The sequence below is a fragment of the Mizuhopecten yessoensis genome, unplaced genomic scaffold, assembly GCF_002113885.1.
Source record: "Mizuhopecten yessoensis strain PY_sf001 unplaced genomic scaffold, ASM211388v2 scaffold716359, whole genome shotgun sequence".
Classification (NCBI taxonomy): Eukaryota; Metazoa; Mollusca; class Bivalvia; order Pectinida; family Pectinidae; genus Mizuhopecten; species Mizuhopecten yessoensis.
The window spans coordinates 149,368-172,766 of NW_018480077.1; the positions used below are offsets into that span (position 1 = coordinate 149,368).

At 36.1% G+C, this 23,399-nt stretch overlaps 2 protein-coding genes across 3 annotated transcripts in view; one reads left to right on the top strand and one right to left on the bottom strand.

The window, feature by feature from the left end:
- LOC110443735 (NADH dehydrogenase [ubiquinone] flavoprotein 2, mitochondrial-like) overlaps nucleotides 1-4,852 on the top strand; it is a 9,798-nt gene extending 4,946 nt beyond the window's left edge. Inside the window, exons 6-9 of the mRNA XM_021488116.1 lie at nucleotides 1,307-1,410; nucleotides 2,092-2,201; nucleotides 3,736-3,812; nucleotides 4,565-4,852. Of these exons, the coding sequence (XP_021343791.1) occupies nucleotides 1,307-1,410; nucleotides 2,092-2,201; nucleotides 3,736-3,812; nucleotides 4,565-4,667 (394 nt within the window). The 3' untranslated portion in view covers nucleotides 4,668-4,852. The remainder of the gene's footprint in view (nucleotides 1-1,306; nucleotides 1,411-2,091; nucleotides 2,202-3,735; nucleotides 3,813-4,564) is intronic.
- Nucleotides 4,853-9,044: 4,192 nt separating this feature from the next.
- Nucleotides 9,045-22,486, bottom strand: LOC110443777 (metaxin-2-like). 2 transcript variants are annotated; one of them, XM_021488184.1, is made up of 9 exons: nucleotides 22,406-22,486; nucleotides 16,583-16,630; nucleotides 15,629-15,748; nucleotides 15,216-15,292; nucleotides 14,110-14,202; nucleotides 13,315-13,353; nucleotides 12,961-13,086; nucleotides 10,410-10,486; nucleotides 9,045-10,165 (listed from the first exon to the last, which is right to left on the bottom strand). In XM_021488184.1, exons 1-9 carry the CDS (start codon nucleotides 22,443-22,445, stop codon nucleotides 10,006-10,008), a joined length of 780 nt encoding a protein of 259 aa, XP_021343859.1. In that variant the 5' UTR covers nucleotides 22,446-22,486; the 3' UTR covers nucleotides 9,045-10,005. The 2 variants fall into 2 exon arrangements, with proteins under 2 accessions (XP_021343859.1, XP_021343858.1); XM_021488183.1 differs by having other exon boundaries at nucleotides 22,403-22,486.
- Nucleotides 22,487-23,399: the final 913 nt, after the last annotated feature.

Below are 23,399 nucleotides of genomic sequence, written 5' to 3' on the forward strand. Positions count from 1 at the left end.
CCAAAAGGCTCAGGATGTTGATATTTAGTTAGTAGCATATGCTGGGATCAAGGACTACTATGTTTGTTAAAGTGAATGACTTTGACTTATATTCAAGGTCACAGGGGTCAAATTTGTTTAAAATCTTTAAACAACCTCTTCTGAATAACCATGGGTCCCAGGATGTTTATACTTTGCAAGTTGCATCCTAAGATGAAAGGCTATACAATGTGTTCAACATAATGACTTTGTTCGACTTTCAATCACAGGGGTGAAATGTTTTAAAAAAGAATAACAGGGTCTTTTGAATGAATTTTAATCATAAATACTGATATTTTGCCTGTAGCTTTATTTTAGATCACTTTTAAGGTTACAAGTGTGAGTTTTATACCAGGTGAGCGATGCAGGCCCATTGGGCCTCTTGTTTACAAGAATTTTAAAAAAAATACCAATTTGGTGGCCATTTTGAAAATGTGTATTAATGTGTATTTCTTGGGCTTAAAAAAGGGCAAAAAATTCACCTTTTTTGACACTAGATTGATCACTTAAGTTGTCATTGTGTCGCCATTTTTAATTATAGCAGGTTCAATTTTGCTGTACAACTTTATAAATGTTTTATATGATAAAAATAATATGCAACAAACTGGAAAATTATACATTATTGATATTCTTTTACATATTTAGTGTAACCGAAGCACTTTTGATTTTTGACCCCGAAAAAGGTAACAAATAACACAAATGATAATGGGACAAAAAAAAAAGCACACCGACCCCCCATTTTTGTGGATGTTTTAGAAAGAGAAACACATTTTCTTTTAATTCATTAAATATTAAAAAAAGTTTAATACCAGAACTTTTTGAGTTAAGCGTTTAATATACAAAAAATGGTAAAAAATGGGTATTTTTTCATTAAAAATAGGGGGTAGGGGTAACTAAAATCGGCTTTCTGAGTTAAAAGAATAAGATTAAGAAATTTTACTTACAGGTACATAATTTAAAAGAAAATCATATTTTTATCAATTCTACAAACATTCATACATACAAAATGTATCTAATAACACACTTGGAAGAAATTGTATGAATTTTTTCCGCAAATGGTCAAAACCCAAAAAATCACATAAAAGCACATGTTGTGTTAAATTGGTATCTTTGATCGATCATAGCACACAAACGAACACACCGACATATAGTTTTTTTTGCATTTTCTACTATGCCATTAACTCCTTTTTCCAAAAATCCATATAAGAAAAAAAGTTTAATACAGGAAATTTTTGACTTCTCAGAGGTGTACATCCTTAAGTGATTTGTAATACATTTTTGTTAACAGAGAACCTGTAGGTAAAAACTTCGTACAGATTTGTACGACTACACCATGTATACTGGGAGGAGCGGGATCTGATGTCATCCTTCAGGCCATTAAAGATAACTTAGGTAAGACATGTTGGGAGCTGATGTCATCCTTCAGGCCATTAAAGATAACTTAGGTATGCCATGTTAGGATCTGATGTCATCTTTCAGGCCATTAAAGATAACTTAGGTAAGACATGTTTGGATCTGATGTCATCCTTCAGGCCATTAAAGATAACTTAGGTAAGCCATGTTAGGATATGATGTCATCCTTCAGGCCATTAAAGATAACTTAGGTAAGCCATGTTAGGATCTGATGTGATCCTTCAGGCCATAACAGATGACTTAGGTAAGACATGTTCGGATCTGATGTCATCATTCAGGCCATTAAAGATAACTACGGTAAGTCGATCATGTTAGACATTTTATAGTTACACAACGTTTAGATAATGGGTACTCCAGAAAATTAGAGAACCTGACTACACATTGTTCAACTGTTTCTTCTAATGTGATTCTTACATTTTTTGCCATGTCAAATGTTTTATTGGTTGGATAGCGGACACACACAAAAATTGAGGAAATATTTTATAGGTGCAATGCAATGTAATATGGGCAGTTTTTCAGGAGTGATACTGTAGAATAATATGGGTGAGTATTTGGATGTAATAATATAATAAATAACTGGTAAATAGTTAGAACTTCCTTGATTTGAGATATCAGTTTAATGCTAGAAATTTACAATTTTCGGTTTATACTCTTCCATAGGAATTAGCTGTGGAGAAACAACCCAAGACGGCCAGTTTACCCTTATAGAAGTGGAATGTTTGGGAGCTTGTGTGAACGCCCCAATGGTTCAAATCAACGATAACTACTACGTAAGTTAGATTTCATGTGTTGTAATGATTTGTTGTAATCTCCAGAGAGAGGATCTTTATGGTAATTCTTTGCAGTGAAGATCAGAGTAATAACTCTTTCTGGTAGTGGAGTATAGAGTAGAGAATAGATACACATTCTATATCTGTAAGATAATACCGTTCTCAGATATAGATCATATTTGTCTTTTAAAAGTCCTTACACATATGTTACAGTGCTATATCGGTGTATAAAAATCCGCTTAACACTGTTGGGTTCTTTTCTTTTATGTTTATTCTGTATATCAAAAAAACCTGCAAGTACAAAATACAACATATTACACATTCACTCAAATCTCTCAAATCTCTCAAATAATCTATTGACATCAAGGGATATAACTCGTACATATACTTAAATTATCACAATAATGCATAATAGTACATTAGATAGATACGTTTTTGATTTAATGAACCCCATATTGAAATATGAAATTATTTTTACAATGTACTTATTAATGATATTGCATTTAGTTCTACATATCAATATACAGTTGATATAAAATTACATTATACTATTATACAAAATATATCTAAATATAAAAGAAAACATTTTAAACTTACCCCACAGATCATGCGGGGTTTACAAAAATTCCCTTTGTCTAAGCAACGTATACGTATGACTCAGTTTCTACACAGTTTTTTACATGTACTACTGAAAATGAAATAAATCAATATCTTATAAAAACAATACTAATCACTATACTTTATAATTTGGGATAAAGAAATTACATACAATGTACATGTAGAACATCTGAAAACTTACACTTAATCCATTTATTTACACTTAATCAGAAAATAATAATTAAATAGTGAAATAATAATTTAAACATTGGATAATACCAATATTCTGATAATACCTTACAGAATATTCATATAAATAATGATAATGGAACATCTATGGTTAAAAACTCACCCAGTTCTCTAATTCTTCAAATATCAAATTTGGAAAACCTCCCAAATTTCAAAAGTGGTCCTTTATCGTTCAACGCCTTGCTGAGTGATATTAGTCATCTTAAAAATTATGCAGTTAGCTATGACCAATAAAAATGTCCATTGATGTCATGTGACTAAAAGTACTCACATTCCACATATAGGTAACACACAAACATTAAAGGACCTTGCACCACATTCTTTCATCACACAACTACCAGGTATACTACCAAACAACCATTTAAGGTTCCCTACACCAAGACCTTTCATAATATTAGTATTAGATATTTATATCAGTCTTCAATGAACACCTGGATTATTAAAAAAAAATAGACATGAATCAGCAGGATTACTTGTTAAAAGGCAGGAATTCAATATCTGGAAAGCAATTTTCTGTATGAAAGCATTTTCGATCAACCATGGTCCACCATAAGCTTGTTTTAAAAGTTTTCAGAGCAAAACTTGGCTGATTGGGGGATAAATTTACAAAGTCATCTGATGTTTTGACAGTTGAAATATGATTAAACATTATTCAGATTCCCAAATTTTCCTTTAATTTATTTTTCAGGAGGATTTAACAGTAGACGACATGAACAGAATATTAAATGAAATAAAAGCTGGGAAAACACCAAAGCCTGGACCTCAGTACGTACCTGTCAATCACTAACTTTCTACTGTTTACCTGTGGTTTATACCTTAGAGTGTAATCACTAACTTTCTTCTGTTTACCTGTGATTTATACCTCAGTATGTAATCACTAACTTTCCTCTGTTTACCTGGGGTTTATACCTCAGTATGTAATCACTAACTTTCCTCTGTTTACCTGTGGTTTATACCTCAGTACGTAATCACTAACTTTCTTCTGTTTACCTGTGATTTATACCTCAGAGTGTAATCACTTACTTTCTTCTGTTTACCTGTGGTTTATACCTCAGTATGTAATCACTAACTTTCCTCTGTTTACCTGTGGTTTATACCTCAGTACGTAATCACTAACTTTCCTTTGTTTACCTATGGTTTATACCTCGTTATGTAATCACTAACTTTCCTCTGTTTACCTGCGGTTTATACCTCAGTACGCAATCACTAACTTTCCTCTGTTTACCTGCTGTTTATACCTCAGTACGTAATCACTAACTTTCCTCTGTTTACCTGTGATTTATATTAATTGTGCCACATATATGTATCATATCTATCCGACTGAACAAATAATTGTTCTTAGTCTAACAGCAATTTTCATTTCATATCATGACTCAAAGTTAAATGCAAAATGAAATCGAATCATTAATTCTGCCATTATTCTCTAAATTTTACAATAAAAATTTTGTTTAGCATTTCCTAGAAATATTTGTTCAACCAAAGCACAGTTGTCATCTCATGGCTTCTTTTGTTTACAGGAGTGGTCAGAAAGGACGATTTGCATGCGAGCCTAAAGGAGGCCTAACCTCACTGTCAACACCCCCAACAGGGCCAGGATTTGGCGTTAGATCAGATTTGTAATTAAAGTATGTCGGGGACAATTTCATTTTCTGGAATGATTAAATGTGGTCATGTGTTTCAACAGCATCAGGACTTTGATGGGAGACAAATCCCAAAATTTGTAGGATGTTTTTTTGAAGTGTAACAGTTTGTAAATATATGAACGTTTAAGGATATTTTCCTTGAATAAAACAATACAACATTTACACTTTGTTGTCAATATTTCTGTAAAGGAAGACTCCTTAAAGACAAGGGCTCTAATGCTTAATACAACATCATCCTAAAGTGGTAGGCTGTTCAAAATGTTCAGTTGTCTGTTGTTTGTTCGTCTTCAAACAATTATCTTTATCATAAGGTTCCAGAGGTATAGGACATAATTATTATATTTCTCAAATTTTAAATTTAGGTTCCCCTTGATCCTTAGTATTTTCTAGAACAGCTGCATTATTTGACTTAGAACTTGGTACAAATGTTCCTGTAGCATTCCTGTAGCAGTACACGAATGGTCATTATCAAGGCCTCTCGCAGCCTTGTACGCCTATTCAGTTATTTCCTTTGTGTTGTTTTGCCATGATATCAGGCTTCCTTCGATTCATATGTCAAGTTTCCTTGGACTTAACTTCTTGAGAAAAAAATTCTTAAATCATATTTGTCATGACTAGAGACCAATGTCATGATCATGCTTAACAAAGATGTCCATTCCAGTAGCAACTCAAGGTCACAGTTAGGGGTTGAAGGTCAACCTAGAACTTAACCTTCAAACCACTGAGCATAACCAATGCCATATCCATCCATCTACTTAACCCTTCACTCCAACATGTATGGTATAGTATGACTACATATTTTGACCTAGGCTTTTTGTTATTCAAAGAAGTTTTCAGAAGTTATGAACCCTGTACATTTGAACAAACTTGATATTCCTTCAACCAGCAAGTTACAGGCCAAATATCTTGACCCTAGGCCTCTTTTGTTTTTCAGAATGAGTCATTTAAAGGTTTTAAAACATTTGACCCATACGACTTGAAAGGTGTTCAATGGCATTAATTTGAACCATCTTGATTGCCTGCTTTCCAATGATGCTACTGGCCTGGCCATATAACATTACTCTAGGCATCTTTGTTATATGCAAGGCTAAATTCGCGTACCCCGGTTGAAACGGTACGTGTGGCGCAGAAATTTTCCACAATAAACGAACACACTTGGACCGTTCTATAAGCAGAGTTTAAAATGCACAGATTCGGATAATAAAAACAATGTATCGAGAATAATATGCCCTTCTTTCATCCGTTCACTAAATTACATAACGTATCTTAAAAACTACATGTGACTTGACATTGCTTAAGAAAGAAATGGCGCAAATTGGCAATAGTCAGCATTTTAGTTTCGGTCAGGTACGTCTGGACCCATCAATCTACATGTGCCGAATTTTCCTGAGGTCAGCCTCTGTCCAGATCTGTACCTGTCGTTTTCTTTACAGGTTCAACTGGTTCAACCGTTTCAATTGGATACACAAATGTAACCTAAGTCCTTTAAAGTATATATGAAGTCGACTCGAAGATGCTCATATGATTTAAGGGGCTCTTCATTTTTAGCTCACCTGGTCCGAAAGACCATAGTGAGCCTATGCCGTGTTGCAGCGTCCGTCGTCTGTCTATGTCATCCGTCGTCAACTTTTTCTTTAAAAAATATCTCCTCCTAAACGCCAAAGAGGATTTCAACTAAATTTAGTCTGAAGCATCACTAGGGGATGGCAATCATTTCTTCAATAAATAAGGTTGGGTTGACCCCTGGGGCCAGGGGGGCCAGGCCCTGAAGGGGAACTTAGCTAAATTTGCTTTAAAACGCATCTCCTGCTTAACGCCAAAGAGGATTTCAACCAAATTTAGTCTGAAGCATCACTAGGGGAGGGCAATCATTTCTTCAATAAATAAGGTTGGTTCGACCCCTGGGGCCAGGGGGGCCAGGCCCTGAAGGGGAACATAGCTAAATTTGCTTTAAAACGCATCTCCTCCTTAACGCCAGTGAGGATTTCAACCAAATTTAGTCTGAAGCATCACTACGGGAAGAAAATCATTTCTTCAATAAATAAGGTTGGTTCGACCCCTGGGGCCAGGGGGACCAGGCCCTGAAGGGGAACTTAGCTAAATTTGCTTTAAAACGCATCTCCTCCTTAACGCCAGTGAGGATTTCAACCAAATTTAGTCTGAAGCCTCACTACGGGAAGGCAATCATTTCTTTAATAAATGAGGTTGGTTTGACCACTGAGGCCAGGGGGCGGGGCCCTGAAGGGGAACATAGCTAAATTTGCTTTAAAACGCATCTCCTCCTTAACGCCAGTGAGGATTTCAACCAAATTTAGTCTGAAGCATCACTACGGGAAGGCAATCATTTCTTCAATAAATAAGGTTGGTTCGACCCCTGGGGCCAGGGGGGCCAGGCACTGAAGGGGAACTTAGCTAAATTTGCTTTTAAACGCATCTCCTCCTTAATGCTAGTGAGGATTTCAACCAAATTTAGTCTGAAGCCTCACTACGGGAAGGCAATCATTTCTTTAATAAATGAGGTTGGTTCGACCCCTGAGGCCAGGGGGGCCAGGCCCTGAAGGGGAACTTTGCTTTATTTGCTTTAAACTGCATCTCCTGCTTAACGCCAAAGAGGATTTCAACCAAATTTAGTCTGAAGCATCACTAGGGGAGGGCAATCATTTCTTAAATAAATAAGGTTGGTTCGACCACTGAGGCCAGGGGGCGGGGCCCTGAAGGGGAACTTAGCTAAATTTGCTTTAAACTGCATCTCCTGCTTAACGCCAAAGAGGATTTCAACCAAATTTAGTCTGAAGCATCACTAGAGGAGGGCAATCATTTCTTCAATAAATAAGGTTGGTTCGACCCCTGGGGCCAGGCCCTGAAGGGGAACATAGCTAAATTTGCTTTAAAACGCATCTCCTCCTTAACGCCAGTGAGGATTTCAACCAAATTTAGTCTGAAGCATCACTACGGGAAGAAAATCATTTCTTCAATAAATATGGTTGGTTCGACCCCTGGGGCCAGGGGGACCAGGCCCTGAAGGGGAGCTTAGCTAAATTTGCTTTAAAACGCATCTCCTCTTTAACGCCAGTGAGGATTTCAACCAAATTTAGTCTGAAGCATCACTACGGGAAGGCAATCATTTCTTTAATAAATGAGGTTGGTTCGACCCCTGAGGCCAGGGGGGCCAGGCCCTGAAGGGGAACTTAGCTAAATTTGCTTTAAAACGCAAATCCTCCTTAACGCCAGTGAGGATTTCAACCAAATTTAGTCTGAAGCATCACTACGGGAAGGCAATTATTTCTTCAATAAATAAGGTTGGTTTGACCCCTGGGGCCAGGGGGGCCAGGCCCTGAAGGGGAACTTAGCTAAATTTGCTTTAAAACGCAAATCCTCCTTAACGCCAGTGAGGATTTCAACCAAATTTAGTCTGAAGCCTCACTACGGGAAGGCAATCATTTCTTTAATAAATGAGGTTGGTTCGACCCCTGAGGCCAGGGGGGCCAGGCCCTGAAGGGGAACTTTGCTTTATTTGCTTTAAACTGCATCTCCTGCTTAACGCCAAAGAGGATTTCAACCAAATTTAGTCTGAAGCATCACTAGGGGAGGGCAATCATTTCTTAAATAAATAAGGTTGGTTCGACCACTGAGGCCAGGGGGCGGGGCCCTGAAGGGGAACTTAGCTAAATTTGCTTTAAACTGCATCTCCTGCTTAACGCCAAAGAGGATTTCAACCAAATTTAGTCTGAAGCATCACTAGAGGAGGGCAATCATTTCTTCAATAAATAAGGTTGGTTCGANACGAGTGGATTGTACAAAATTTGGTCAAAAACAATATTGAGGAAGAACAAACATTACTTAATTGAATGAGGTTGATTGGACCCCTCCGGTCCTAAGAAATGGTACAGCCAGATAATCATATTCTATGGTGTAGTTTTCATAAATTGTTAAAAACTGGTTTATTAAAGCTTATAGTTGAATGAAAATTAAAGTATTGTCTAATTACAACCTGTAATATGACATATTACTTAATTCAAAACATGGCAACTCAATGATTAGTTGAAAGACAGATAATGTGGTCCCATTTGGGTTAGAACATAGATCTTGTCTGGTTTTTGAGGAAATTTCATATAAAGATGTACTAATGCATTCAGTTGTAATGACTTAAATATAAAACCAGGTGAGCGATACAGGTCCAATGGACCTCTTGTTCCAAATATTGTAGTAATGCCATTCAGCAAGTTACAAGCCAGGTATCAAGACAAAAGACGTTTTGTTTCTTCAGAAGTCATTGGAGTGCTTTCTTACCGACAACTACAACCTTGTATATGAGTCAAGGTCAATTTAAGGGAAATAACAACAAACTATATAATTACTGTCCTCAAGGATGTGTATTGCACCAAATTGTTTTGCAATTCTATACAATCATATATTTCCTTTCCAGTTCTCAGTAACTTTCAGTTCTTTTGTATGGCTCCTTTTCGTAGATCCAGCCTTTTCGTAGATCCAGCCTTTTCGTAGCCTTTTCGTAGATCCAGCCTTTTCGTAGATCTAGCCTTTTCGTAGATCCAGCCTTTTCGTAGATCCAGCCTTTTCATAGATCCAGCCTTTTCGTAGATCCAGCCTTTTCATAGATCCAGCCTTTTCGTAGATCCAGCTGTATGGCCATATACATGTACTTCTCAATACACAGCACCACTACCGGCTAAATATTCACTCTCACTCACCATCTATTACTTACAAAACACCAAATTACCATTCACTTGTATTAATGCCCTCATCAAACCTTGAAACTGACCTTACTACTTTCACTAGTATTTTTAAGTTAGGTTTACTACCAGCTAACACTTTGAATGTATTCATCAATTTTTGGGTTTGCAAACAGGAACATACATTTTTGGTACTTTATTTATTCAATAGAAGTTCCTAGATCTTGGAAGATTAATATAATTCTATCATGATAACTTCACAACAGGAATTTCAATATTACATATTGTCTGTTTTTGTTTTCATAATGCCTAATGGGGAATGTATATCCCAGTTATAGAAGAATTGAAAACTTTATTGTGTGCCTTCATTGAAAAAAATCTCTTAAACATAAGAAACCACAATGTTTGTGTAAAGTTGTGAAATGTTTAAAGTCTTGCAAGGTTCTGTATAAAATATACTGTGTGGAGTATGAGAAACAAATACAATCTGGTAATGGGATGAACTCATCAGTACAGCTTACACTCCAGTTGTTATAAATTATATCAGTCATATATATAGTCACACTGTCCTCTCCACAGTCCATTAAACAAGAAACACATATTCTAAACCTAGCAGTGAGTTCACTAGTCAGCAGAAAAGTCTCTATATAATTTGTCCACATTTGAACAAAAAGTTGTGAGAGTCTCAAATTTCCGAATAATGTTGGCTATTCTCATTTCCGGAAGTTCCGTAGTGATAATTGTGAAGAGGTGACCAAACACTAGAGCATCCAGTTCAGTTGGCCTGCAAAACAAAACAAATTCTTTACATTTTCCTTCAAGTGGTAAAATATTTTTTATAACATACATCTATACCTGTTTGAAAACATGCAATTTGAAATAAAATGTCATGACAGATTTTCCCGTATGTAAGTAGGTCAAGAGCACTACAACAAACTCTCTCATCTATCATTCCATCAATAACTCTGTATAAAATTTCCCTTAAAAGGTGTTCCTCGTGTGCATGTAATGAATATTATGAGACTTACCGCTCCCCGAAGAAGTACGAATTTGTCCCTAGTCTATCGGATAAAGCCTGGCAACAAGTGACGACCTCTTCACACACCTGAAATGTAATTAAAAGGGTAATATTTATAGCAGCAAATCACTCGACATAGGTGGGTTTTTTTCTAAATATAAGTAAAGGTCTGTTTGATCATACATTATTAGTAGCCTAAGTACAGTGCTGACGTTTTTTCATAGTTTCAGTACTTATTTACTATTGTAAACACGGAAATCTATGCACAGTAATCAACATTTATTACACGCTGTTGAGGTTTTCATGTACTCTTCTCCCCCACACATACTATTAACTCATTCACCCCTGAAGACATATTTGAACTCTTCCAGTTGGAAGGTTGGAATAGTTCATTTTGAAACTCCAGGGGTGAACAAGTTAATACTCAAAATATGTATGCATGGTGTTAATCTCAAATATCACAATAATTACACCAATGCCAATAATATTTAAGTGAAATGATCCACATTTACAGCTACCTATTACATAAAGTCTGACAGACGAGCCATAATTACATAATCTGGCTCTTGTCTCTTGGAAAGCTTACCAACAAATTGAAGTTCAATGCTCCGCAGTAACATTATCACCACCTTTATCACTTTTAACAGGTTCCTCTTTACTCCACTCCCCTGCCCCTCTATTCCTCTACACTTATATACTACTCACATTTTGCTAAGGATCACCTGTATTTTGAGGGGGAAAAAAATCAAAATGTTACAAAAGATATTATATTTTCCTTACGTACTGTTTTGGGCGAATATGTTCCAAATCGTCCTGTGTGCCTTGTGTGGGTGTGTTCAGTCAGCCATAAAAGTGTGTGCACACTTTTCCACGTGTACCCCTTTCATAAGCTAAGCTAGGCTAAGTAAGGCGTTGTTCAAATTGTTAAGGAAATTAATTTGATGAATATTCTTTGCATATTTTTGTTTTGATATGGCACAAAGACGAACCAACGATTAAATGATGGTAAAATGAATAAGGGCATCGGAATGCTGCAAGCTAGCATGTCTCAATGTCAGGTTGCAGCAGACTTATGGGTGTCTCAAAGGGTGGTGGCAAGAATGGGGAATCGTTTCCGAACTAAAGGTAACCCTCCCAGACATCATGCTGGAGGTTGTTCTAGAGCTACAACGCAGCGCAAAGACCGATTTTTGCTCATACAGGCACGGCATCACAGGTTCCAGACTGCCACAGCTTTACGAAATGACCTCCTAAATGCTTCTGGTACCCCGGTAGCCACTCAGACAGTTAAGAACCGTCTTTATGATGCTGGTTTAAGGTCACTTAGACCAGCAATACAAGTTTCCTTAACTGCCCGCCATGTTAGGGATTGATTAGATTGGAAGGGACCGATTAGATTGGGCCCAAGCTCACAGCACTTGGGACTCTTCAGTAATGGGAACCGTTTCTTTTTACTGACGAGTCCAGATTCTGTCTAGACTTCACCGACAGGCGCGTTAGAGTATGGAGACAACCTGGGGAGAGGTTCCAGGCAGGTAACGTTGTGGAACATGACCGATATGGTGGAGGTTCAGTGATGGTGTGGGGAGACATAAGCCTTCGTGGGAAAACTGACCTCCATTTCTTCCATTAAGGTACTGTTACACCCAAGATTTACTGTGATGAAATCCTTGATGCATATGTCAGACCCTACGTGGCGTTATCGGCCCTGACTTCGTCCTTATGGACGATAATGTTATGCCACATATATATAGAGCAAGGGTGACTGAGCAGTATCTACAGCAAGAGACTCGTAAACCAATGGATTGGCCAGCCCGCTCGACAGATCTAAATCCCATCGAGCATGTGTGGAACATGCTGCAGACAGCTCTCTCTGCCAGAAATGTTCAGCCAAGAACACTCCAGGAGCTGGGAACAGATCTGGTAGCTGAGTGGAACGCTATCCCACAAAACCGTATCTCATTCGGGACATGCACAGACGTTGTGAAGCTGTAATTGATGATCATGGGCGTCACACTCGACACGAAAATAGTTTCTCTTTATTTAGGATGAGTTTTGTTCAATTTAAGTTTTTTAGTGAATACATCGTTGTTACCAGTTTTAAGGGTAACCCTTTTCCTGTGGCTCATTTTTCGACTGTAATTACGATTTTTGGAATTTTTGCATGCTGATTAATTAAAAGACCAATCAATTTTTCAAAAAAAATCTCAGTATAAACCAATTAAAATATTTATTTTCACATATGCCTAAAACTAAAAGTGATCCTTAGCAAAATGTGAATAGTATAGGTAGCTCTATATGCCTCCAAAAATAATAATAAGTCAGAAATGCCTCTTTAATTTCAAATCGACCCAAAAATAACAACATTTGATGGGGACCATTTTGATGATATTTAATATTTAATATTACCAAAGGAAGGATGGATAGAGGGATGATGGACCTACAATGTTTTCAACAGGCTATTATATATATATACCAACTCATTCCAGATAAACAGGTTATCTTTCTACAAACCATCACCTGTAATATAACATAGTCATCAGAATTATAGGAAATAATACCTCATCAAACGTCTTCTTTGACCAGCCAATGCTGCTCAGCCTGGTCTGAACATCTCGCTTTTTTAGTCGAGGTAATATCCAGGATAATGGTTGAGGCTGCCCCACACCATAGCGAGGTATTGTTACCTGGATGTTCGTAAAGAAACGAGTTTGAAGACAAAGAAAGTGTATATCAATTATGTGTGAATACAGACAGAATTAACAGTTCATCTGTAATTTAGATTACATTTCTTATAAACATTCACAAATACATCTATATATGGAAAATCTTTTTCAAAGGTGCTTCAAGTTAATTCAAACCAGACATTGTAGAATGCTGATCAAGATGCATGTGATTATAGTACACATATTTACCTCGTTTACAACATCAGGGATTACCCAGCTCAGGTACAGCTGAAAATATAATACAAATATGATTAAATCTGACTTGAATGAAGCATTTCAGCTTTAAAACCTGGCATATGTTGCCTGTCTGTTAATCTTTGACACGGCAGCTATTGTCCGTCTGTTAACAGTCCATCTTTTTTAATAAATGACTTCTTCATAAGACCAATAAGGCTGAGAGTCATAATATTTTATTTAAAGCTTAGGGCTATTCGATAATTAATCATATGGGGAGTTGGGAGGCACCTGTTCTATTATATAATGGGTGGTGGGTTTAAAACCAGATCTGCCTACCATTCCTGATATTAAATCACTTTTCATATTTGATGGGTGGTGGGGTCTCTGAAAAAGTGCCTCCCATCCCTCCCATATGGTTATTTCTGGAACATGTACAGCTTTTACTGTGATGTAGTCCTAATGGTTTCAAGATGTTGTCAACAGTAGTAAGAGCCTCGTAAAACAGAAAACTAACATTCAGCTAGGACTCATTGTCAACCTTTCTATGTAAATTTTGCTATATGAAACAAATCAAATATTTTGTTGACTGGTGAATAGTCTACAAAACCATCACTGTTTCATAACATCACAGCCCACACATTAATCAATGAAATATAACAAGCTAACAGAATTAGACATAAACAGGATCAAATGTGGATTGTTGACCCGTTAAGGTCAACAATTTATCATACTCCGTGTTTTATACTACAGTACCAGCTGTAGAGGCGACCCTCCCCAATGTTATACGCTAGGATGTAGACAGCTTACCTCGGCATGAACAAGTATATTATCCACCATTGCCATATAAGCCTTCATTTCTGACCTCTGAGCATCATCCAACTGTTCACTTATACTAAATCCCTGTAAAAGTAAGAAAAATTAACATGCATAATGCCAAAGAGGTAATTATAAACAGCCACAGGTTGGGTGCCCTACATGATGTACTAAACCCAATACTATCACGAATGTTCAAAATGATTAAAGCACTTGTGAAATTCTTCTTTTTACGGCAATGCTTATTTATTTCTTTGACCAGGAAAATTTAAATTAAAAAATGACCCTGATATTAACAACAAGAGGAGTGACTCAATTTGCCCAAGATGCCAAGATATTATGCCCTGCAATCCTACACAACAGTGCAGTGTCCAGACACTGTCAGATGTTGTAGACATCAAGGCTGACCAGAACTGGTTTGGTACAATACTACAGATGTTGTAGACATCAAAGCTGACTAGAACTGGTTTGGTACAATACTACAGATGTTGTAGACATCAAGGCTGACCAGAACTGGTGTGGTACAAGACTACAGATGCTGTAGACATCACGGCTGACCAGAACTGGTTTGGTACAATACCACAGCCTCGATACTGATAAGATGCCCAAACAACACCAAGCTTCTATTGTAAAATTTGACTATTGCACGAAGTTTTCCTTGTTAAATGCACTCCCAGTGTTTATGAATTAAAGGTATCAATCTACAATGATTCTCAATGTGTCCTGATTCTATTGCAGTAGTAAAAAGCACATAAATCATAAAATGAGGCAATATTTATGGCAAAATGGTCTTCACAATATATCATTTGTAACCCAAGTCATAGAGTATATATACTATAAAATCATAAATTTTTGTATAACATTAAATTTCGTTGATTTTGTGGATAACAAAAATCCACAAAATTAAATCCCCACAAAAACATTAATTTGGTATGATATAAATAGGGGAAAATCAGAAATTAGGGAAATATCATGTCCTTGAAACAGGCTAGTATATGAAAACCACGAAATTTCAACCCCACGAAAAAAAAGATTCTACAGTAACCTCCAAACCATTTTTCAAATTATCTGCAGTAGTAGAAAGTTGCTGTAATACTCACCCTTTGATTAACAAATGCTACAATAGGTTCAAACTCCGACGTCAAAAATGGTCCAACTTTTAAAAATGGCACTTTGCCTAAAACAAAGTTACACATATAACTACATTCTATTTAAAGAGCCCGGACATAACTTATAATAGGGAACACCACTATACATAATGTGATGCTACATATACATATATATTGTAAGACTTCAGTTTTAACTACAAGAAATATATGTATTTTACATTTCCTTTGAAAGAAAAAGCCTGCATATTGGTTATACTTTGCGGTTTCAAAAGATGTGTAATATAAATAATGTTGATATTGTGATCATGAAGTGGCTAGCATTAGAGATTGAGATAGTATAGGAATAAATACAGTGTTCTTGTTGATATCCTTATGATTATATACATATTGTTTATTATCTTTACCTGATGGGGACATTTCTTCTGCATTAATTCTCAGCTCCTCTCTATAATTTAATCCACACATATGGAGAAAAGTTTTCACGCTGAGACAGGCGGCTTGGTCAGGAAGTGTGATCTGTTCAACTAAATTAAAAAAAAACAATTTTCATTAGATATTCTATTAATATGAAAATTGGAAATTCAGTTAAATGGTTTAGAGTTGATGTCAACTCCCTATTATTTGTCCTTGTTCCTTGCAGAATTTTCTGTTGCAAAACTCATTATTTTGGTATTCATGGGAAGGCAGTGTTTTGGATTTTCTTCGTTTTTAGATGAGCATTAATTAACTATACATGTAGATGAGGCTTTTGGGGCAAAACATCTTTGGGCCGAAAAAGAAATTTAGGGCCCACATGGTTGTCACACTGGTGTAATGTGAACAAAATTTGTGGCAAAATGGTTTTGGATGTGTAGGTTACCACACAACATTACATTCCCTTGGCATTAGGATGTTCCATACCAAATAAAGTTCAAATCTTTGGACCTGTACGTACTAAAACAGTAGTCTTTGAAAATTTACCCCACTTTGGTCCCCAACTGGGCTCGATTCCCACACCCACAGTGACCTACAATTTGTATTCATACAATTCTCTTCTGGTTCAATACGTTACGAAAATGTATTGTTATTCAGCATTATAATTATCTTTCTTATTTAAAACACTTGTATTACTATTCCGTCTTTGCTTATTGCAGAGTTATCTTCTCTTGGGAGCAGGTTTTGATTGTTAAGTCACTTGTTTGTGAGAGTAACGTCATCAATTTTTGAGAAAACGACGTAATTTTCTCATACAAACCAATGACGTAACAATCAATACCTGCTCCCAAGAGAAGATAACTCTGCAATACGCAAAGACGGAATAATCACATGCCAGTATAAAAATCATTTTTCATTTTCATAACTGTTTCATTAGTACATACCTTGGTATTGTTGAAAAAACTGCACATCATCTGGCCATCGTTCTATGGCTAAAATATAATTGTTTTACCATTATTAATCTGCATTTTACAATAAAACATAGCCACTTAAATACATAATATAAATATGTGCTTAGATGCTGGATTTTTTTTTTTTCATATTTCTTAAAATTTGGTTTCAATCTAATTCTGACTTTGTCGAGACTTGGAACCAAATTTTATATGTTACTTTGTTAACAGGTTGGGAACAATGGTGCATATGGGTAATAATCCTGCATTTGGGTAACAGTTACCCATTTGAGTAACAGTTACCCATTTGAGTAACAGTTACCCATTTGAGTAACAGTTACCCATTTGAGTAACATTTACCCATTTGGATAACAGTTACCCATTTGAGTAACAATTCTATTACTGAAATGGGGAATAATGTGAAATGAAAACTCACAAAGCTCTTTTAAAAACTTGGAGATAAAAAAGGCATTATTCCTTCAACTAAATCTATTTAATAACACAATGAGGTACATTTGTACACAAAACAAGAATCCCATGGGCCTTAAAAGTCACCCGAGTTCTACAGTAAGTTGTTGTAATTGTTGTTGTTGAAATGATGATGTCAAAATAAAAAAGTACATTATTTGTCATACAAAAAAAATGTATTTCACCAGTGCGAGTACCATCACTACCAAGTTTAAGTAAAACTATAGAAGTGTGTAACACATGAATGATGAATGCCCTTTGCCAAAGAAAATGTATCTCACTGTTTGACAATTTTCTATAAATAGTAACGGTGACCTTGAAATAGTAAATAGTTTTTAAAATGACAGCCGTGGCGTGGCGGCCATAAGTCGATCATTCGTACAACGTTCCAGTTAAATCAGCTCATTAGAACTTTATTAAGTTTGAAATAGTTTTCCAAAATGGTGGCTGTGGTGGCCATGTTGTATTTCTCTAATTGACCCGTCAGGACCATGAGTTGTTCATTCCTACAAGGTTTCAGTTCAATCCGCCCATGAAACCTTGACTTTAAGTTTGAAATAGTATTTTTAAAATTGCGGCATTGGTGGCCATATTGGATTTCTGATGGTCCTGAAATATAACAATACTTTGTCAGGACCATGATTCGTTCATTCCTACAAGGTTTCAGTTAAATCCACCCTTTAGAACTTGACTTTAAGTTTAAAATATTTCTTTTTAAAATGGCGGCATTAAAGGCCAAATTGGATTTCTGAGCTACCCAAAAAATAGCAACACTTGGTCAGGGAGATGTCAGTAATTAACACTCCCAGGAAATGCAAATGAAATCCCTTTGACAGTATTTCAGCTTAAGGAGGCTCCACCTTTTCGCAATTAGCCAGCAGAATTCAATTAAAGTTTCACATAATGGTTATGTCACTATGTAGAAATGATTTTATGAAAATCTAAGCATTCCGATAAACTGGGGATTTTTTTGTAAAAAATACCGAAATATTGATTTTTTGTCAAATTCAACACTTTCACATTTTTTGAGCGTGTTGCATTGTTCAAAACTATAACAACAATAAAATAATGAAAAGAAACATTGCTAATCAACCCTACAAATATTTTATTTATCATAAAATATCTACAACATGTTACAAAAAGCGTTTTTTATTGAAATTGTATGGATAAAAGTTACTAAATACAAGCTAAAAGCAAACAGGACACATATTTTCATACAAAAAGACTGAAAAATTGAACAAAATGCACACAAAGTCTTTATAATTAATTTATTTTACATTTTACAATAATTTTGATCCTGATGAGAGTTGTCTACCTTGAAAAAAACCGGAACTTTTTGCAGAGGGATAGAATTTATACAATGACACTTATTTTCTTTACTATACCAAAAAACGACGGAAGTAATTTGAATTACTAGATTCAATTGTCAAGTTACTGTGCTTTTATGGAACAAAATTACTCTCAATCATGTACACTTTGGACATCATTCCATAGCCTGCTTACGCATGGTATATTAACATGTCAGGTACATATGTAACCATAGGCTATCGCATGGTATGCCGTTATTACGTGCACGCACATGCACTTGCATTTTATAGGGATCTTGATATTTTACAAACCACTTTTTAACAGAGTTATTGTAATTGCATTTGTGAACCGATTTATCTGACAGAGCGTAACTCGCTCGACAACAAAAGTTGTAGCGACCAAGAGCTTGTGAACTACTGTTAGCGTGATACGTACAGGTGAGGTCGGTAAACAAAACACATCAGTCTGCATTCCATGCGCCTCATATACGACCTTCTTGGAAGTCGTCTGATCATATGTCAGTGTTTGCCCGTGAGTTAATTAATGTCTTTGTATCATAAGCTTTATTTCTGAAGTACGTGTGATTACACATTTCCAAGTTAAGTCTTGATATCGGGTGTTGACATATCATCATCACGCACGTGTACTATTGTTTACCCGGTGTTACTATAATTTATACCACGGTAATGGAATGCCCGATACGCAATACGGAAATGACGACACGAAAATACGAAAAGAAAAACATGTGTATTACGAAGGGTGGAAACTCCTTAAGTTGAAAATGTATAATGTTAATGGATGACAGAAGATCTAGACACACAACGACAGACGAAGACAGATAGCAATAGGTCACTTCAGCTAAAGTTCAGGTGACCTAAAAAAAAACACAATTCTGATGTCTAACTTTTTGTGAAAATGACAAACCATATCACTGACTTTGTTCTCCATTGACTTCAGTGTGTAGTCAATGGGATCATTCACTGCAAATGTGTGCCTGCTCACACAACACACAACACACAATGGAGGCATGTCCTTAAATGACCCCAGCTGTTGATAGCACGACGTTAAACAAATATTAAACCAATCCAAACCACTGTAAATGTGACAGATGAGCATGATTTTTTCTGTGTGCTATTTATGGTTTCTCTACTACACTCTATAAGCAATGTAGGTGATACAATTTTCCATTTTCACAAAGATTTAGATAACTGAATTTTTGTGCACAACTGTACCTCATTGTACTTTTTTTATTTGATTATGTTGAAAGAATGATCGGTGCCCTTTTTTGTTAGCTCACCTGGCCCAAAGGGCCATCTGAGCTTATGCCGTACTGCGGCGTCTGTCCGTCAACTTTTTCTTTTGAACGACTTCTTCTGAAGAACTGTAGGACCTAGGGTCATGATATTTGGTCAGTAGGTACCTGGGATGGAGTGCTATAAAGTTTCCTCATTAAAATGACCTTGACCTACTTTCAAGGTCACAGCGGTCAAATACGTTAAAAATTTCAAACAACAATATCCTAAGAACCATTTGAACTACAGTCATGATACTTGGGTATGTTATGTAGACCAGCAGTGCGAATATTTTTTTCAATTACAGTTTTGAGGTCAAAGGTCTACTTTAAATGCTAGTCAGGGGTCAAATGTCAGCTTTGGTTGAAAGCTTTAACAATCTTCTTCTCAAGTTCCATATAAGGCCCAGGGTCATGATATTTGGCCAGTAAGTACCTGGGATATGCTGCTATAAAGTTTCCTCATTAAAAAGACCTAGACCTGCTTTGAAGGTCACAGGGGTCAAATATGTTAAAAATTTCAAACAACAATATCCTAAGAACCATTTGAACTAGAGTCATGATACTTGGGTATGTTATGCAGACCAGCTGTGCGAATTGTTTTCTTCATTACAGTAATGAGGTCAAAGGTCAACTTTAAGTGCAAATCGGGATTCAAATGTCAACTTTGGTTAAAAGCTTTAAAATTAAAATTTTAAGTTTCAAACAACAATATCTTCATAACCGTTTAAGAGATGTTAAAATGTCTTGTGTTCTAGTTACCAAATGGTCTTAAGTTACCTATATGTCAGTTGCATGTAACAAAAGAAACAGGTGAGCGATACAGGCCCTCTGGGCTTCTTGTTCATGTTTAAAAGAAATGTATGTGTTTTCATTTCACATTATTCCCAATTGCTACTCAATTACAGGTTACTGCTACCAGAGATGTATAATATGTCCTCTGCTGCTATCCAAATGCAAGATCATTATCACAGGACTTCAACTTCAACAGGATACTCTAAAACGTTCAATTTACTGAACATTATTTAGGATAATATACAATTCTGTACATCATTCAATCACAGGGACCTGAGAATTTGTTACAGCTAAGGTGCTTAGAGTTATTTGACATGTTTGGGGGGTTTAGATCGATTTTCGGTAAAAATGCCACCTCCACTAGATCATGTTTAGCTCCAAATATAGCTTCTGCTTCTGCCATGTAAGTGTCTTCATTCGTCTTGCCGAATATAATGACACTGGTTTGTGTGTGCGCAATTAATAGTACAATTAAAAACATTTAAAAACAAAAATAATAATAATAATAATTAATAGTATGAGAAAGAATACTACTAATAGTAAATAATAAGGAAATTTGAAGGTTGATTATTTAGTGTTTTGTTTGTTTGTTTTTTAGAACCAGCTACTCTGTATTAGGAAGAGTTCTTACTCGGTGTTGGTCATGTCAACACTGGCCACCTTTAGGAACCCTTACTGTACAGAAGTGTGCTGTTGTACATGGAACCAAAAATAAATTGCCAAATTAACAAAGATTACAACTGCTCTGTATTGGGGAAGGGTTCTTAATCGGTGTTGGTCATATCAACACTGGCCACCTTTCTGAACCCTTCCCGTACAGGAGTGTACTGATGTACTGCTAATGATTTTTCTAATTTAGAAATAATCACCTAATAAAAATAGATAAGATTAAAAACACACATTACTTTAAGGTTTTTAAAGTTAAGGATGTCAGATTTGAAGGTCACTAGTGATTTTTTGTAGGCGATATCTGGCGGGAGGCTGTTCCAATCAACTATAGTGCGTGGATAAAAGGACATTTTCTTATACTGGGTTCTGCAGTGAGGTATGGAGAAGCATTGTTCATGTTGGTTTCTAGATAGACGTGTAGCTGGGAGTAGTTTGTTTGTAGAGTCAATTGCAACCAGGTTATTTTTAATTTTGTAAAGCATGGCTAGACGGGCATTTTTTCTTCTGGTTTCTAAAAGTGGCCAATCTAACAGATCTCCTACACTGGACCTGTTGCCATGGCAATTTAAGGTAAATCTAGCTCCTCTCCGCTGGACCATTTCAATTTTGTTGATGTCTTGTTCTAAATATGGGTCCCATACAGTACTGGCATATTCAACTGATGGCCTTACTAAAGATGTGTATGCCTGTTCTTTAATTCCTTTGGAGCTGATTTTGAGGTTTGGTCTTAAAAAGCTTAGAGTGTTGTTTGCTTTGTTACAAATGTTGGTGATATGTTTCTCCCAACGCATGTCTGAACTAAACGTATTATGCCCAAATATTTAGCAGTATTTACATGTTTTAAGGTTTGTCCGTAAAGGGTATAATCATACAGTTTGGGAGAACGACTACATATGTTATAGATAGTACGCTACACTTGTCCGGGTGGAAGGACATAGTCCAGTTTTTTGCCCATACAGCTAACTTGTCCAGGTCAGATTGGAGGTACATGTAGCTGAAACAATGCAAATTCTTAGGTCCCCGTGCATACATTGTAGCCCATAAAAACATGACATTTTCTTCACATACCTAACCACAAGGGTTTGTAATAAATAAAAACGATATATACGAACACATAATGTTATAAAAACATATACGAGCATACGATTGTTATGTATTTGTTACAAGCCCCTGTGACATGCAGCAAGGAATGTGTTGAAGTGTAAGCTAAGCAAAACCACATTTGAAAAAAATGCAAATTCAACCATAAATGAAACAACTTGGCTAAAGTGATTAATGTGTACCACCAAGTTCCGTCTGTATAGCTTCTGCCACGAGAGATGACATTTTAGTCCTCACAAGGTTGCAGAATTGTCTCACACCGGAAGTTGTTTATTCGGAACTAAATACGTTCGGATCATTCTAGACTTTTTCATTTTGTAGTAAGCACTTCCTACTTTCAATTTGTGAAATCAAACATTATCTTTTCATGGCATGATATAAGATAGCGTGAGACTAATCTTCTATTTAAAGACCTTCATACAAAATATGATATGCCCTGTTACGAATGTTGCTGGGCTTTTTTACTAGTCTGTACATATGTACGCGGTTCCCGGACCCGGACTAAAAACCCGATCCAAGAACAAAAGGTATTTTGATAGGGTTTCAACGATGCGAACAATGTTTAGCTACACTTAATGGAGCTTAATCACAGGCGGCAAGATGATTTACCTAAAATACACCAAAACCGACCAAAAAACACCTTACTTGTACCAGGGACAGTATACGTCCCTGCTTGTACCGATAGATTTCAGAGAATGAAAGTCTCTCAAGTTTGTTCAAATTAATGACCTTGACCTACTTTAGTGTAACAAGGGTCATATTTGTTAAAACATTTAAATGGCTTCAAAAGAGTCCACGGGTAATAATATTTGGCGTCTAGTTTCTAGGGTGAGAGCTATACAAACTTCGTTATCCGAATGAATGACTTAATTAGACCATGGCAGGACATCATGAGAATCTCCTAAAGATATTCACAAGTTGTAGAGTAACTATTAAAATATCCATAATGTGTGGATTTTTATATTTATTAACAGTGTTTTTTCGCCAGAAATATCTTACTGTTCGAAAATATATATATAAAACGTACTTGTTTTTCCAATGTCATAGAAATATTCTGATATTCCATCAGTCCGACTTAAAAAGAAATATTCATATAAAATAGCTTCAGACTTATAATTTGGTCCCAAAATATATGTTTTTTTTTTGTTTTTTTTTTTTTTTTTTTTTTTTTTTTTTTTT